This window comes from Callithrix jacchus, chromosome 5, assembly GCF_049354715.1.
Source record: "Callithrix jacchus isolate 240 chromosome 5, calJac240_pri, whole genome shotgun sequence".
In the NCBI taxonomy this organism is placed as follows: Eukaryota; Metazoa; Chordata; class Mammalia; order Primates; family Cebidae; genus Callithrix; species Callithrix jacchus.
The window spans coordinates 33,152,491-33,171,433 of NC_133506.1; the positions used below are offsets into that span (position 1 = coordinate 33,152,491).

Here is an 18,943-nt window from a genome sequence, read left to right on the forward strand (position 1 = left end):
GTGAATAGAATTGATGTCAGGCTGCTTTAACACAGGTGTTATAAACAAGATTAAGAGGTTGTTGAAAAGATATCAGTGGAGCTCTGGGGCTAGCTCTCTGAAGTCATTCTAAATTGACAGCTAATGGGTAGTTTACCTTGATGGCTCTCTTTGAGTTGGTTGTAACTGACTGGAGATTCACCCACAGAGGAAACTTGATTATGAAAATTCACTTTACATTCCTTTATCAGAAAGTAAAGCTATAGTAATATGTACTTCTGTCTGTGTAATATATTTGGATACATTTTTTAAAGGCAACCAGTTTTTAAGTATTTTTGATACCTTAAGCCTGCCAAGCTTCAAAGAACACTTTAAATAGGGGAAGATGGATCAAAATAATTATTTTATTCCACTATGTATTTGTTTATTTTATATATAAGACACTTACTTTCTTAGTTATGTTACCCTTGATAGAGTTTCTTCCTGCCCAGCAAGGTATGCATTTTGCCTATTTGGTCCACTGATGTGCTTGCTAGGAAATTGAGTATCTTAAAATGTTATTGAAGTGAGCAAGTATTAATTTAAGATCACTTTGAAATCAACCTTATAGGCTCCCTGAGAGAAAGTTGTGATGGTGTGGATAGAGCTGGTAAGGAGAATTCGTAGGTGGCCAAGATGCATTTGCCCAGGCTGCCAGAGAATTCTTTTGGTCACCCACATGGCCAGGAAAGCAGGGTTCTCTTTGTTGTTTTCCAGGTGGGGAAGTATTTCTGACACTGGATTGTCTTACCTAAGAATAACTCATTTACCATCCTTGTCTTTATTGGGAATGGAGGTATTTTGCTAACTTTAGTGGTTTGTAAAGCTTCTAGAAATAGTAAAACCTTTGAGTTGAGTAAAATAAAGTGCATCTTACACAAAAGCAGACGTGAAACCATATCTTTTCCTTGTCTTTGATGGACTCATCAGCAGGCATGTATTGAGGCCATAACACCGGATACTTCATTCAAGCTGAGAGGGATAGGTAAATCAGCGCTCAAGTGCTGGAAAGTATATTATATAATCTTGCTACATTTTCAGACTCGAAAGTATTGCCCATAATGTTGAAAAATATTCTTCTTTAACAAGATACTCAAAGGGAAGTTCCATGTGCATTCTGTCTTCCTTGAAATAAATGTGGCAGCTATTGAATAACAGACTTATATGGGTAAGTTTTAAGCTTTTGAAGAAACAGTGGCAATGTCTAAGGTCCTAAGGCTTCTGAGACCAAAACCGTATAAGAAGTCTTAAGGAATGAATGAGCAGGTGTTTGTAGGTGAATAAAATGGTTAGTTTCTCACACATGATCTGGTTCTCACTCATTCAGTCCTGAATCATTCATTCCCCACTTCCTATTTTCTCAAAACATCTTTTCTTCTTTTTTCTGTCTCTGCTCCTTTCCCCCCAACCATTCCTGTTTGCAAAAGTATCTTGGCAGTGACCTCAGAGACAGCTTATAGAAAAATAATTAAATATTTCTTTGCCCCACTTAAGTCTTAATAAAATCATGCATTGCTAGAGGCGGTATTCCACTGGCTGGTGACTTCTCTGTTAGCAAGTATGTCTTGTAACTTGCAGAACCATTGTGTGAGTTTGCTGGTTGCAGAATGCATACTCCACCCTCCTCCCTTAGAAACTTCTAAAATATCTAGCATTTGTGTCATCCTAAATAGTAAATTTGTTGTATCTGAGTCTTGGTTTAAACGTATAAATAATTTTAAATAGCTTTCCCATATTAATTTGTTATTTAATGTTTAAAGGTTCAGAGTGAACTAGTGTCCATGGTAGGTGACCCAGTGCTCAGTGTGGGTTCTTCCAAGTGGTATGGGGGAGGAGTTCTTACTGCAATCTCCATTTAGACAGATGATACTAATCTCTTCTGGGTAGCAAAATTGCATATAGGCAAGAACAACTGCAGAAAGAACTCACCTGACTAAAAGCATGGGCAGAAAAGCAGCAAAGGGGTTTTGGTGTTGGCTGAAAGATGGTAGCAGGGAATGCTGACGCCAAGTATGCGTTGAAGATGAACATTTCTGAGGTCTTGGCTGAGGAATGGAGTCTGGGGGTTGTGTAATACTGCTCCTAGTTAGATGAGAGTTAGATTCCAGGCCCAGTGCTACAGCTTCAGGCTCAAGTATTGTCACTAATTTGAGTCTCAGTTTACTCATCTGTAAATTACAGGGTTAGACTAATATTCTTAGTCTGAATCTGAGTTTTACTATACTTAGCCTCTGAATATCACTTGATGCCAGCATTGGAAAATTTGCCAGATGATAGAGATAGCCCTGTGTAGTATAAAGTAAGTAAACATGTAGATGCAGAAGAGATGTATTCTGCTTGGAGAATTCTGCGTAATGGCCCAAGGAACTTGGATGAATTCTGCTTGACTACAGTCACCCCAGTAGCCCAAGGAACTTGGAGAATTTGCATGTATTTGCTAATAGTAAATTATTCCTGGTGAGTTCATTGGTTTAACTTGCACTCTCCGCTTGAATTGTGCCACCTTCCATGATCTCCAGTCTGATACACATATACCCCATCCATGATCCCTTTGTTCTCTGTGCACACTCAGCCACAGCACTAACCAGAAGGTTCAGTAATCCTCCGTTGACTTGTCAGTGTTGCAGTTGGTTCTCAGAAGATTGAAAGCGCCTTGAAGAAAAGAACGTGCCTGTTTTGTTCTTTGTTTCCTAAGCCTTGTACTCCTGGCATGGAGCTGTGTAGGTGCTTAGTAAGGGTGCTCTGTAAGCTCAATGAAGACAGTTCCTTTCTCATCTCCCCTTCATGTTCACAAGGGCTCATATAAATTACACTCATTGGTTATCAAGTGGGATTTGTCTTACTTTATTTTTTTTTTTAGACAGAATTTCACTCTTGTTGCCTAGGCTGGAGTGCAGTGGTGCAATCTCAGCTCACCACAACCTCTGCCTCCTGGGTTCCGGTGATTCTCCTGCCTCAGCCTTCTGAGTAGCTGGGATTACAGGCATGTGCCACGACACCCAGCTTTTGTATTTTTAGTAGAGATGGGGTTTCTCTATGTTGGTCAGGCTGGTCTCAAACTCCTGACCTCAGGTGATCTGCCCATCTCAGCCTCCCAAAGTGGTGGGATTACAGGCATGAGCCACTGAGCCCAGCCTGTCTTACTTTTTAAATGTAATAACCTTAGAAATGTTAGAAGATATAATCTGTAGACAGAAAGATTTTGTTTTGTTTTTATCCTGTATTTGTTCATGGCTGGTATTATACAACTTGTTTTTCTTCATTTTCTTTTTTCTTTTTCTTTCTTTCTCTCCTCTTTCTTTCTTTCTTTCTTTCTTTCTTTTCTTTTCTTTTCTTTTTTTGAGGCAGGGTCTTGCTCTGTTGCCCAGGCTAGAGTACAGTGGAGTAATCTTGGTTCACTGCTGGGCTCAGGCAGTCCTTCCATGTCAGCCTGCTGAGTAGCTAGCTGGGACTACAGGTATATGTGTGTACCACTGTGCCTGGCTAACTTTTTTTTAAGTTTGTTTTTTGTAGACATAAGATCTCACTGTTTCCCAGTCTGGTCTTGAACTCCTGGGCTGAAGCAGTCCCCTTGCTTTGGCCTCCCAGGTTACTGGTGTGAGCCACCATGCATGGCCTATACAACTTAAAAACATTTTCAACAGGATGGATAAAATAAATTATTTTAAATTTTAAAAAAGGCTGTGGTAAATTACTGCTTTGAAAAACAAAACAAAACAAAAATAGTTTTCATTTAAGTTGGGTTAAGGCTCAGACATTGAGTACAAGAATCTTAGAGTTCTAGAGTCCATCCAGGTGAGCCTGTGGACAGCAGCATGACATATAATTCGGACTCTGTTGGGACCCTTTCAGTGAATGTGTCTATTTTTGTCTTTTTCACGTTAGTAGGTATATGTATATGCTAATATATATGGAGCCAAAAATCTGTCTCTCATTGATTTAGCAGCATAGGTTAAGTGCCTGCTATGAACAAGGTACTCTTAGGTGCCAAGATATTTGTTAGGAGCAAGGGTCATATCCTAGGATCCCAACTCTTGAAAACCTAGTTCATGATTTAGTAGAGGAAATAGACACTTATTAATACATATATTGTGTGCTGGCAGAGCTCTGATACACTGCTGAGGAAGCTCACAAGTCTTAGTGGAGTATGTCAAGGACTCTCAAGGGAGGTGACATTTTAGCAGGGTCTCAAGACTGAGTGGGACTTGTCTAGCTGCAGTGAAGGGGTATGGAAGGCGATCTGCCATTTTTTGTAGCACTGTTTGCATTTACTCTATTCCAAGGCATCCGTTTAAATAACTGATGGTGATTCACTCTTGGGTCCCTCCCTGAATCTTCTTGGATTCCTTTATTGATTTTTCCTGTAGCAAGATTTCCAGACCCTCTGCTATCCTGCTCATACATTCTCCAGTTTGTAATGTCTCTTTTAACGCCCAGAAGCTAACTCACTGCTGCCGAGCTAGGTTGAATTGGTTTTATGCTTCTAAACGTGCACCCTCAATATGCATTAGCTTTAAAAATAATTAAAGTTGGTCATCCTGTTGACTCATTGAATAACTCTGTGAGAGGTCTTGTTGACTGTAAGGTCCCCTGTGAGCATTGTAAATCCTTAATCAACAGTAACCACAATAAAGAAGCACAGCTAGTTGGGCATGACTTGGTCTGCCTGATCCCTGTTAGCTTCTGATGGTACCCCCACAACCGTCTTTCTCTTCCAGGTGTGCATAATCATCACATTTGGCCAAATTTACTTTGGCTCTCTAAGAAATAAAACATTATAAATACAGATAAAGTCTCTTTTGCACCCTTCCCCAGTCTCATTTTGCCGAATAGCCCTCCCTAATCCAGTTTCTCTTTTGGCATCCTTTAGAAGCAATCACTGTCCTGAATGTGGTGATTATTATCCTCATGTATTTTTTTCTTATGGTTACTATTTATGCATGCATCCATGGATCATTTAACTGTGTTTCTTATTGTCCAGTGATCATTCTTTAAATAACTCCTTGTGCATATGTGTGAGCATTTCTCTAATGTCTAAGTCCTTAGGAATAGAACTACTGGGCTAGTCATAGAATACATGCATCAGTGGTATTAGGCCTCACCAATTCACGTGTGCTCATTTATACTTTACTATCAGCAGGTATTAACAGTTCTCGTTTCCCCATATCCTCACCAACACTTGGTGTTACCAGATTTTTAATTTTTTCATTTTTGTCAATCTGATGATAAACAATGGTTGTTTTTTCTTTTTCTTTCTTTCTTTTTTTTTTTTTTTTTAAGGGTTTCACCATGTTGGTCAGGCTGGTCTTGAACTCTCGACCTCACATGATCCACCCACCTTGGCCTCCGAAGTGCTTGGATTACAGTCATGAGCTACCACGCCTGGCCTAAATAATGGTTTTAATATGCATTTCCCTGATTTCTAATGAGGTTGGGCTACTTTTTATATGTTTATGGGCTACTCAGTATTTTTTCTTCTATGATCATATACTTATGTTCTTTGTCAGAAGCTGTCTTTAAGTAATCTTTAAAGTCTAGCCAGGCATGGTGGCTCATGCCTGTAATCCCAGCACTTTGGGAGCTAAGGCAGGTGTATCATTTGAGGTCAGGAGTTTGAGACAGCCTGGCCAACCTGGTGAAACCCCATCTCTACTAAAAATACAAAAATTAGCTAGGCATGGTGGTGCACGCCTGTAGTCCCTGCTAAGGGAGGCTGAGGCAGGAGAATTGCTTGAAAACGGGACATGGAGGTTGCAGTGAGCCAAGATTGCGCCGCTGCACTCCTCCTGAGAGACTGGGCGAGACTCTGTCTCAAAATAAATAAATAAAGTCTGTCATATATACAGGACTTTGCAGTTTGCAATCATTAAGAGAAATTGAATTCTGTGCTTGCTTTCTTTCAAAGTCCTGTATTTTTATCTAATTTAATCTTCCTATCCTTTAGCTTACTAAAGTTAGTGCTGTGAGGTAGCAAAGCGAGGACTGAGCATTTTTATAAATGCAGCATTGATAAGTCTAATGACTTATCCAAACTCACGTGGCTCTTAAGTGATTTGCCACTAGAACCCAGATTTTTCTGATTATTGGTTTGCTGTTGTTTGCACTGTACCACAATACTTCTTTTAGATCAGTGCTGTTTTGTTGTTAAATTGATGTCTAATAGTCCCTCCAGCACCTAATAGAGTGATGTTCAGGTTCTTTTAGCTCAGTAAATACTTCCTTAATGAATGAATAGATGCTCATGGTTCTGGTGTAGCTGACAAAACATATTCATAAGTGTGCTAAAATGGAGACAGCTTGCCTTCCAATAACTTTACAAGTAACCTGCTTATGTTAGTTTTGATAAAGAAACTGAATCAACATTCAGTTTTCTGATGTAGCTGTAGAATCAATCAGAGCAGATGTCAAAGTCAGTCATGGACATTAAAGTGTAGCTCGTAGTTCTAAAAAAGAAATCTATACATCCTTTGGCAGTGAGATGAATATATATTCAGGCTTTAACAAGGAATAACAATTTTTTGGTAGGAAAAACGGATTAAGTAGTCTTCATGACTAGTGATTTAAATCATAAATCACATCCATCTTAGCTGTCAGCCAATCAAATTACAGGTCATAAGTGAGGCTGTTTGTAATTTTGATTTTGGATACATTGATATTTTCCCCTTCATTATGAGCATTGATAAAGACCATATTCTCCAGTAAATACTGTGGTCTTGTAGCCTGTAATTTTTTTAAATTGGGAATAAATGGTGGTTCTGTTTTATATTTTGCATAGACTCTGCTTTAGGATTTTGAGGAGCTCTTGATACCTATTTTTTTCCTCCAGAAGAAAAGGTAGTAGGTGGACATAATTCATTGTTCTTTTTTTGAAGCTAGTCTTGCAAATTTGCAGAGGTGTAATATATATTTATATGTGACTATCTGGAATTTTCACTTAGACATTTCCTAAAAATACGATAACACCTTTCATTGGTATAGCGATTTACAGTTTACCTAGGGCACCTTTATAAGGTGTATTGTTTAATCATCACAACAACGCGTTGAGGTGGGTGGAATTTTCTGTCTCTGATTACTTTGATCTCTAATTACGAACTTTGGCTGATGATAGTTGCAGCATTAGAGATTGTGAGCTTTTTCATTTGTGGTGCCTTAAGCAAATTTGCAAGGGAGCCCTGATGTTAACTTTGGCAGATTTCATGCCTGCAAATATTGATTGAGCCAGAAGTCCTAGTTATAAAATGTCACCAGTGAATGTGCAGCCAGTAAAGGCAAGGGAAAACTCATTACTGCATCTCCTCTGTAACTTCTGGGTCAGGCCACTGACTACCATCTGGTAGAAATGAATGTTTGAAAACTCCCTTTTATTCTGACAAAAGGTAATCAGAAGAGGTTAACAGCAGATGATTTCTGAATATTTCAAATAGGTTAGACCAATCCATCCACAAGCTTGGATTTGCAACATTCATATGTCTAATTATTACGAGAGGTATTAGAAAGCTTTCAAATTATGAAATTCCAAAATAATGGTAGGAAGGAATGTAATTATGTGTGTACCCCCGTCCTCTATTCAGTTGCCCCCTGCCCAACCTTCTTATTGAAAGTATTTATTCTGAAAAAGTAAAGGCAATTGGAAAGGAAGAAATGAGTCAGATTGCTATCTTGAAAAATGTATTTTTTTTTTTTTTAATGTGAGCAAGACTTGACATGTTTTACATTTCCTTAAGGAGAAGGATTAAGAACCACAGGAGAGTGTAAGTTGAAAGGTTTCTCCTCAATTAAATGAGCTTCCTAACCGAGTGATTCAGAGGCGGTGGGGGCACAGTTTAGGGAGGACTGGAGGTGTTAAGAAAGCCCTGGCATATGCCTGGCCAGAGATGTTAAAAAGGATTCTAACCTAAGATAGATGATTGGGTGAGATCAAGGGTGCCTGAAGCCTGAACTGTCTCTAGATCCTCAGAATTATTGCAAGAAGTTGTGGATCCAGATGTACACAAGCATTTTCTGAGAAATGAATACATAACCTCTCTCCCTCCTTTCTTTTTTGTCAATGTGGATATTAAAAACACAAATTCACCAGGTGCGGTGGCTCATGCCTGTAATCCCAGCACTTTGGGAGGCTGAAGCAGCTGGATCACCTGAGGTCAGGAGTTCAAGACCAGTCTGACCAACATAGAGAAATCTGTCTCTACTAAAATTACAAAATTAGACAGGTTCAGTGGTGCATACCTGTAATCCCAGCTACTCGGGAGGCTGAGGCAGGAGAATCACTTGAACCTGGGAGGCAGAGGTTGCAGTGAGCTGAGATTGCACCATTGTATTCCAGCCTGTGCAACAAGGGTGAGACTGTCTCAAAATAATAATAATAAGTAAACCCAGCACTTTGGGAGGCCGAGGCGGGTGGATCACAAGGTCAACAGATCGAGACCATCCTGGTCAACATGGTGAAACCCCGTCTCTACTAAAAATTACAAAAAATTAGCTGGGCACGGTGGCATGTGCCTGTAATCCCAGCTACTCAGGAGGCTGAGGCAGGAGAATTGCCTGAACCCAGGAGGCGGAGGTTGCGGTGAGCCGAGATTGCACCATTGCACTCCAGCCTGGGTAACGAGCGAAACTCCGTCTCAAAAAAAAAAAAAAAAAAAAAAAAAATGGAGGTCAGGGGCGAGTGGTCCTGTCAATTTTTTGTTTGTTTTTTGAGACAGGGTCTCTATGTGTCACCCAGACTGGAGTGTGGTGGTATGAACTTGGCTCACTGCAGCCTTCTGGGTTCAAGTGATTCTCTCACCTCAGCCTCCTGAGTAGTTGGAACTACAGGTGTGTGCCATTATGCTTGTCTAATTTTTTAAGTTTTTTGTAGAAGTGGTTCTCACTATGTTGCTCAGGCTGGTCTTGAACTCCTGGGCTCAAGTGAGCCTCCCACGTCTGCCTCCCAAATTGTTGAGATTACAGTCATGCACCACTGCACTTGGTCGGTCTTGTCAAATATTTTGACATTAAAAAGGGATCCACATTGAAAAACCTAACTATTAATGATCAGAGTTCTTTCTAACCTTGAGCCTCTTTGATTTTTTAATCAAATATGTCAGAGAGAGATCGTGAGCTCAGTGTGTTGTTTTCTATGGGCCAAACTGCTCTGTACTTTAGAAACGCAGGCCTTTGGGCTGGGCACAGTGGCTCACGCCTGCAATCCCAGCACTTTGGGAGGCTGAGGCAGGCTGATCATTTGAGGTCAGGCATTGGTGAAACCCTGTCCCTACCAGAAATACAAAAATGAGCTGGATGTGCTGGCACATGCCTGTAGTCCCAGCTACTCAGGAGGTTGGGCCAGGAGAATTGCTGGAACCCGGGAGATGGAGAATGTGGTGAGCTGAGATCGCACCACTGCATTCCAAACCTGGGTGACAGAGCAAGGCTCCATCTCAAAAAAAGAAAAGAAAAGAAACATAGGTCTTTATGTACATACATACATATATGCATAAATGTCTGTGTGAAAGTGGTTATTGTTCCTAGTTAATAGACAGAGAAAACTGAAGCATAGAGGGAGTAACTTACTTTCCAGGACTGCTGAGTAGAGGTGCCAGGTTTTGAATTTAGGAAAAATTGACTCAAAACTCATTCCCCATGCGGGATATCACCATTGCAAACAGGTTAGGCATCATTAGCTCTAGCAATGATGGATTGAAAGCAAAGCCTTTTTCTGTTGATGGTGGTTTCTAGTTTAGCCTGTCTAAAATAGCCCCAGTCTGTGTTCTTATATTTTAATAGTAGCTTTGTTTATTTACTAGTGACTTCTTCACAGTCCTCTTATTTTCTTTCCAACCAGTCTTAAGTTAATATAGAGAAAAAAGAAAAGCACAGTGTTGGGATTTAGAAACCTTATAGTCTTGCTCACCATAAGCAAGTTGCTTAAACTCACTGGGCTCAGATTTCCCTATTCTATTAATATAAAGAGAGACAGAGACTAGATTGTCTCTTTCTTCCAGCTCAAATTACTGAGTCTTTCCTGTTGTTGATATCTAGGAAACTGTACTTCATGCCCCACTTGGAAGATCCTTTTCTGAAGTTAGCCGAGCTGCTAAGTTCTAGGTGAACAATTCTTGGTTTATTACAAGGTTTAGAAGGTTTCCTTTGATTTTTCCCATTTTCTTACTAGAATTGGACATCTTTCTTCATAAAAGTACCTTTTATGAATTATCCCCTTTCTTAGCAAGGTAACTTGGAATGTTGAGCTATATTTAGACACACATGCACACATTTACACTCTTGTATTCTGATATGAATGCGCTCTTCACATTAATAATTGCATTGTGTGTTTTCATAATTTATCATAATGATACTATTATTGCTCATTATAGAAGTTCTCTTTTTCCCCCCACCCCCAAGCCTAATTGAGGTCGAGACAGCCCATAAATGTGATAATATAGATTGCATGCTCAGAGGAAATGGAGTTGGTTTCATACTGGAGTTTTAATTTAGGATTCGTTCTGGTGATGTAGCCTCTTCCTATGGTACATTACTTTGAGCTCAATATAACTGCATGTTCCCACAGCCCCTCATTATAGCTATGGCTTCTCACTGCTTTTTAATTAAAAAAAAAAAAAAAGAGGGAAAAATGAAACCCAAAGCTTAGGTTGGATATTGTCTGGGTACGCAGGGAGTATCCTAGGCAGATTGCTTATTTAATTTTTTAACTCCTTCAAAGCTTTCATGAAGATGTCTTGATTTCTGTTTTCAGGTGCATGGATGGAGACATACACATACATGCAGTAGGCCTCAAGATTATTGGCAAATAAAGGCATCTCTTTATTACCGTGAAGCCTACTCTGAGCTTTGAATGAATGGGAATCCTTTATCCTAGAAAGGCTACCAGCTGTGTGGTTGGATGGTGGGAAATGCTTAGTGAGCTTTTATACCACTCACCGCCTATTGGGAGTAAGGCAGGGAATTGTAGAAGATTGTAAAAACCCTTCAAGGCTGGTGTTCAGAAGTTAAGAGTTAATCATTTTTTCTCTAGTCCTGTGGGCAGCAGAAGCAGAGAAATGACTTTATTAAGAAGAGTTGCTTTTGTCATTCCTTCATCTTGAGGGATTCCAAACACCTTTCAGATACCAAAACAAATTAATCTCCAAAGGTGACTGGTAAGAATGGCTTAAGCCTCTTGGGATTGGTTGTGTAAGACACAGGGAGAGCTCGGCCTGAGCTGTTGAGCTCTGTGACAGGCTGTGAGTGTTACATTCTTTTTGTGGATCAAGAGCCCTTTGGCTTCCCTTTAGTGAAATCAGTTTGACAGCTCTGAGCTGCTTCCTTGCTTACAATTCTTGTTTTGTTTTATATAACTAGTCACTCTCTCAGTGGTGAATATTGGGTAAATATAAATTAGGAAGTTTATTTCTTGGTCAGGGTATTGAGTTACCTTCATAATTTTTAGTGTGACTCTTTCACAAGCAGTCAGGACTTCAACTTCTTGAGTCCATATTTCATTCAATGTTGCTGGAAAGGCAAGTCCATTTTGACTTGTATCAGGGAGCTGGAACCCTTCAGGTGGAAGTCCCCTAGGCCTTTGCTGTTCAGTACTATAGCCACTGGCCTCATGTGGCTGTTGAGCACATGAAATTGGGCCAGTCTGTATTGAGATACACCATCAGTGTAAAATACATACCGGATTCCAAGGACCTAGTGTGAAAAACATAATGTAAAATAACAAATTAGTGAATTTAAAAATATAGATTACATGTTGAAATGATAATATTTATGATATGTTAGATTAAATAAATATATTATTACCTGTTTCTTTTTAAATGTGGCTACTAAAAAAATTAAATTACGTCTATGGCTTGTACTATATTTCAGTTGAACACTGTTCTAGATTGTTAAGCTCTGATAACAAGGCAGTGTTGTCTTGTTCACACTCACATCCCCAGTATGCATCACAAAGTTGGCACTTTGTTGAAGAAATGAATCCTAACTCTTACTATTCAGAGTAGTCAAATCTCAGGAATGATTGAAAGTGTCTCTTTTTGCAGTGTTAGTGTTTGAAAAAGAGACTCTTGAGGGTTAAGAAGAGAAATGAAGTTCTTAAAATTTTTGCCTTTTGGGCCAGGCGCGGTGGCTCATGCCTATAATCCCAGCACTTTGGGAGGCCGAGGCTGGTGGATCACGAGGTCAAGAGATCGAGACCATCCTGGTCAACAAGGTGAAACCCCATCTCTAATAAAAATACAAAAAAAAAAAAAAATTAGCTGGGCATGGTGGTGTGCGCCTGTAGTCCCAGCTACTTGGGAGGCTGAGGCAGGAGAATTGCTTGAAGCCAGAAGGCAGAGGTTGCAGTAAGCTGAGATCATGCCATTGCACTACAGTCTGGGTAACAACAGCGAAACTCCGTCTTAAAAAAAAAAAAAAAAAAAATTTTTGCCTTTTGAAGAGAAGTGTGGACGTAAACCACATCAGGGCCTTTGCATGGCTTACCGTCTATTGGAGAGGGAGGTGGGAGCTGCTGTGTTGCTGAAGGAGTTGTAGCAGAGCATCGTCATGGTACGGCTCTGCCACAGAGTTTTTAGGAGGAGCAAAAGCTAAAGCTGAGTACCTTGTGTGAGGGAGAAGGTTGGAGAAGCGGTTGGTGAATTTAAAGGTAGCCCTCTTAGGGATGGCATACTTAGACTGTTGATAAAAGCTAACAGAGTTATTCTTGTCTCAAGAATCCACACTGGCCCTACTTATCCAACTGTGTCCCTATTTATACATGACCCTTTTGGAAGCCTGGGTCTGGCAGCTGATTACGTGAAGACCCTTCAAGCCTTAGAATTCTTTAATATTTGTGGGATTGTTTAACAAGTGTTGTTTTAACTTAAGGTCTTACATGACATATTTATAGGTAAATGTTTTTGCCTGAAAGTTTGTCAGATCTGTCTCAGTCAAGGTCCTGGAATCTTGGTAGATGAGCAGTTTTCCAGAGATCAGATTCAACTCTGAGAAGGGACCAGATTGTCTTTGCACAAGTTTATTAAAAGACCTTAGGCATCTTGTTTTCCTGCTTATAAAACAGAACTGGTAAGTACTTCTCATTGTGGGAGATGTGGTAAAGATTGAAGTTCTGCAGAAGGAAAGTACTATTTTTTTTTTTTTTTTGAGTCGGAGTTTTGCTCTTGTTACCCAGGCTGGAGTGCAATGGTGCAATCTCGGCTCACTGCAACCTCTGCCTCCTGAGTTCAGGCAATTCTCCTGCTTCAGCCTCCTGAGTAGCTGGAATTACAGGCATGTGCCACCATGCCCAGCTAGTTTTTTCTGTGTTTAGTAGAGATGGGGTTTCACCATGTTGACCAGGATAGTCTTGATCTGTTGACCTCGTAATCCACCTGCCTCGGCCTCCCAAAGTGCTGGGATTTCAGGCGTGAGCCACCGCGCCCGGCCCAGGAAAGTACTATTTTAATGGGAATTTAATAAATGAAACTTCTCCCCTGACTTCTGAAATGTTTGTTTTAAAGAGGAGGATTGGAAGATGTGTTCAAAAGAGACCTTGCTGGTGTTTTTTTTTTTTTTTTTCTTTTCTGTTTTGCATTTCTTAACTGTGGCAATATTTAGCTTTCTCCTTTTAATTGTGGCCCACTGCCTTTTCTTTCTCTCCTCAGAGATACAATCTCGAAATCTTCTTTCCATGGAGAACTATGGCGCTCATGCCTTGACTTGGCTGCTGCAGTAGGTTCACGCTAATCAGAATCACAGCAGGGCTTATTTTATGAGCTTGAAAGAATTAGTGTTCCCAGAGGGCTGAAGTTCCTTACCTGCTGAGGAGCTACAGATTTCCATTTGGAAGGCTGCCCTCCTTTAGGATGAAGCTACCTTCCCTATCTCTTCTTTCATGAAAACCACCACCTCCTTTTTTATTGTAGTCTGTCTGTGGGTACTGGCATGTTGCTTTCTTTTTTACTTTTCTTTTTAGGGTAGAGCAGTAATGATGATAGCAGATCCTTATAATTTTTGTCCTTATGGAAAGTAGAATGTGTTCATATGAAATTCTAATCTATCTTAGAGAGACTAGGAAGAGAGTGAAAAATAGCAGGTGGTACCCTACAGACTAAATTGTCAAATGTGAGTTTTCTAAACAATGTCATATGCTCAAACCTACTAAAGCACCTGGTATGTGGAACAAACAGGAAACATGAATAAAGAGGAATGGCTTTCTACCACTGGCAAAGTACAGTTCGATAAAAGTCAAAAGGTGAGAGGTGAGAGGTATAACATCTATAATAGAAATTGTTGTGTTATTACCAAACAACTTGGCAGGCTGGCAGTGAAAGTGGCATTTTCTTCTGTTTGGTAGTAACACACCACATTGCACCCAGCATATTGCTGGTGGGTGTGATTACTATATCAGATAAAGAAAATCTCGTTGAAGAATCTACATAAATGTTTTGTTGGAGAAGAGCGAATCTTGTGGATTACTTCATAGTGACGATTTTATTTGTTTAGTACCATTATGGTTTGGAGTTCTTTCACTTGAAGTTCCTCATTTGCAGATGAGGAAAGGTTTAGAGAGGTAGGTGATGGACCCAAAGTCCAACCAGGAGTAAGTTGAGCTGAATGGAGACCCTGGGCTGTTTGGTGTCTGGGCAGGGCCATGTCTCCAGCTCCAAAAACCCTGTCACTACTCCTCTGTTTTATTCTAATTTAATGGAAAACAACAGTAAGAACGTCTTCATGGATTGCATTGTAAAAGGCAAAAATGAGTCGGTTGCAGTGGCACATACCTGTAGTCTCAGCTACTCGGTAGGCTGAGGCAGGAAGATTGCTGGAGCACAGAAATTCAGGCCCAGCCTAGGCAACGCAGTGAAACCTCATCTCTGAAAAGTAAACAACAACAGCAAAAGGCAAGATGAGGTCTCATCAGAGTCTGGTAGAAAGGGCCTTGGACTCGGAGTCTGGAAATGCCGGTTCTATTTTCAGTGGTGCACTGATGGTTTTGTGATCTTACGTAATACTTTGTTTCTGGGCCTTTGTTATTACTTTTGATTTTAAAAACTTTTATTTTTAATTAGCAAATAATAATTGTATATATTTATGGGGTATAAGGTGACATTTTGATATATGTTTACAGTGTGGAATGATTACATGAGGCTAATTAACAAATCTAACACCTTAAATAATTTTTTTTGTGGTGAAAGTATTTAAAATCTGTTTTATCAGTTTTTAAATGTACAATGCATTGTTACTTATTATATTCAGCATTCGGTGCAATAGATCACTAAAGCTTATCTTCATGTTTCACTGAAACTTTCGACTCTTTAGTCAGCATTTCCCTTCATCTCCCTTCCTCCCCAGCCTCTGGTCGCAATCATTCTACTCTTCTACTTCTGTGAGTTCAGCTTTTTTAGAATCCACGTGCAAGTGAGATTACAAGGTGTTTGTCTTTCTGTGCCTGGCTTATTTCACTTAGCTTAATGTTTTCCGGGTTTATTCAGGTTGTCTCAAATGACAGAATTTCCCCACTTTTTAGGGCTGAGTAGAATTCTATTGCGTATGTATTCATTTTCTTTATCCATTCATCTAATGGCAGACACATAGGTTGATTCCGTATCTTAGCTATTGTGAATAATGCTACAATGAACAGGGCAGATATCTCCCCAGCTTACTGAAATCATTTCTGTTGGTTACATACCCAGAAGTGGGATTGCTGGATCATATGGTAATTCTGTTTTTAATTTTTTGAGGAACTTCCATATTGTTTTCCATTATGACTGTATTAATTTGTATTTCCACCAATAGGACACAGGGTTCTCTTTTCTCCGTACCCTCAATAATACTTTCTCTTCTTTTTCATGATAGCCATTCTGATAGGTGTGACATGATAACTCATTGTGGTTTTTATTTGCATCTCCCTGATGATTAGTGATGGTAAGCACTTTTTTTTTTTTTTCCATAAATCTGGCCATTTGTATGTCTTCTTTTGAGAAGTATCTGTTTAGGTCCTTTGCCCAGGCTCTGGGCCTTACTCAGCTCCTCTGTGAAATAAAATTGGGAGTGCAGTGGACATTCAGAAGTTACATATGTAACATTTTATTGTTTGGACTACTTGTGAGTAACTGTAACTTTTTTATTAGACATTCAGAAGTTATATATGTAACATTTTATGTTTGGACTACTTGTGAGTAACTGTAACTTTTTTGGAGTGTAAAAAAGTTACAGTTACAAGTAGTCCAAAAAGTTACATGTAATGTGAAGACATTCAGAAATTACAGATGTAACATTTTATGTCTGGACCACTTGTAGGTTTTTAATCTTTTGTAGATGGGAAGTAAAACTAGGTGCTAAGAGGTTGGCACTGGGAGTTACATCTTGACTGGTACGTGAGCCTAACCCAGTGTCCCTATCTCAAGGTGGCCTTGTTGCTATTTCTGTATACATAGGAAGTTTTGTGAAGTGGCAAAACTGCATATAAAAGAATTCCCACTGACTTTCATGGTATATTTATAGAATCATTAAGGATCTGAAAAATGACCACCTAGAGCTTTACTCCATGTGGTGGGTAAAATTGTATTCTAGGTGCTTTTCAGTCAGAGAATTCTTAAAACCTTTTAGGATATTTGTTGTCTATACCTTGCTAAGTCTTTTTTTTTTTTCCATATTTTTTGTAGAGTCAGGGTTTCACCATGTTGCCCAGGCTGGTCTCAAACTCCTAGGCTCAAGCAATCTACCCACCTTGGCTTCCCAAAGTGCTGGGATAATAGACGTGAGCCACCGTGCCTGGCTTCTATGTCGTGTCCAGCTCTAAAATCCTGTGTTTCTTTTTTCTCAGCCCAATAGAGGCACAAAACGTCCCCGGGATGATGAAGAGGAGGAGCAGAAGATGCGTCGGAAGCAAACTGGTACTCGGGAACGTGGCCGCTATCGAGAAGAAGAAATGACTGTGGTGGAAGAAGCAGATGATGACAAAAAAAGGCTGCTTCAGATTATTGACAGAGATGGGGAAGAGGAAGAGGAAGAGGTAACACGGCAGCGCTGGGTGGGAGCTGAGATGGCTGGCCCTGCAGAATATAATTTTGGGCCAAATACTCAGCTTGTCTGAGCTTCCCATCTTCATCTGTAAAATGGGGTTAATAATTCTTATTTCATCGTGTTAATGTAAAGGTTAAGTGGGCTAATGCAGTTGGGAAAGCATCTTGCGAAGTGTAAAGAACATGACAGATAGAATTTTAAAATTATTCCGTATTATGTCCTGTGGGGGGGGTCAGGGCAGGTTTCCTGGTTCTTACTGAGGACACATAGAAGGCACTTGCATTCTTAGCTTTGAAAGAGGGCCCAAATTTTATCACGTGGAAGGAAGGGCTTCTTGGGCAGAGAAAATGGTATTAGCAAAGCAACAAAAGTGGAGAGGTTGAAGGGGTGCCACAGTATCGGGTATTTAGGTATGACTGCAGAACTACAGTTTAAGGAAGGAGATACCTCAGGGCCTCTCTCTTTGCTGTTCTTCAAGACGCCTTGGGACCTTCGCGCTCATTCTTGCCTCTGGACCTTCAGACTTCTGTGCCCTCTGTTGGAATGCCCTTCTTCCTTAATGCTTTGTATGGCTGGTTTCTTCACACTCAGGTCTCAGTTCAGATGTTCCTCTTCCAAGAAGTCTTTCCTGTGTAGCCCTGCAAGCTGCTGTCTCATTCCCCTATCACTTTATTCTGTATATTGTTTGCATAGCACATACCATGATTTGAAATTCTAGTTTGTTCGTTTTACTCATTGCTGTCCTCCTTCCAACCTCCCATGAAAATAGAGACTGGCTCTGTTCTGTTCATAGCTATATTTTGGCAGCCAGAGCAATACCTAGCTCTTGATAGACCCTTAGTAAATATTTATTGAATGAATAAATGAATGAAGCTGGGAAGAGGAGAGGTAAAATATCAGTGATTAAAAGCAAAATGCCCTTACCTCTGTGTCTTTTTAAATCTTTAAGTGTTAACTTGTATGTTATTTCACTCTGGCATTTTGTTCAATATGAATTATGGAAATAGAGTCTTAAGAGCCAGCTGTTTTTTTGGTTCTCTCAAAGACACGATGCTAAGTTTGGATTTAAAAAATGAGACTGGTGTGTGAATCTGAGAAGAAAAAACAGATTCCTATTCTGAAAAGGTCATTACTGTGTGTGACAATAGCTCTCTCCTCATTAGGATTTGTACTAGTGCTAATCTGGGGGTTTGCCCCTAAAAGACAATGGCACTTTGGAAATCTGTGGTGAGAGACAGTCCTGAATTTCTGAATTTCCTCTCTGAGGGCAGCAGCCTTGCCAGGGCTTCGACAAACGGTGTGTGTAGCACATCCTCCCTCCCTCCCTTCCCTCCTCACCAGCTTCTGCTCAATCTGTTAGCCCTGCAGCAGCAGTTAATTGGCAGGTATAATTCCCATGTAGGGCAAGGCTGGTACTGGAGGATTAGGTTAGTAGCTGTCATGGGTAAGTGGTTTCTAGCCTGGGAGACAGAAATGTAATGTGGGACCAGCCCTTCTGTTAAGGGACAGGGAAAAAGAGATCACTTTGTAAAAATGACACATGGAAGGCTACAAGTCCAGGAGTTATTTTCTCACTGCCACCAAAGTCCCATCTGATGAAAAACAAGTGATGTTTGCCCCTGTAAAGTCACGTGAACTTGTAAAATATTGTTGTCCTTTTTGTGCTACCTCACCAGCATTCATCTTTCTGAAATCTCCCTCTGGTTTCTGACGTTGAGCTATTGGAGATACTGCTGTGGCTGATGACTAAGACTGATAATTCAGTTTCCCCGCCCCCCAGTGCTGGAGAGAAATTAAAGGAGGGAAGGCCAAACCCTGGAGAGGCTAGGACTTCAGAAATCCCATGAGAGCTGTGCTAATACTAATACGGTTTTTCTCCAGTGTGGGGCAAGATGTTAGCTAAGAAGAAGAAAAGTAGCAGATATTGAGCTTGCTT

At 40.2% G+C, this 18,943-nt stretch overlaps 1 protein-coding gene across 1 annotated transcript in view; it reads left to right on the forward strand.

The window, feature by feature from the left end:
• CTNNBL1 (catenin beta like 1) overlaps positions 1-18,943 on the forward strand; it is a 189,330-nt gene that overhangs the window by 20,773 nt on the left and 149,614 nt on the right. The window contains exon 2 of the mRNA XM_002747547.6: positions 16,808-16,996. Within this exon, the coding sequence (XP_002747593.2) occupies positions 16,808-16,996 (189 nt within the window). The remainder of the gene's footprint in view (positions 1-16,807; positions 16,997-18,943) is intronic.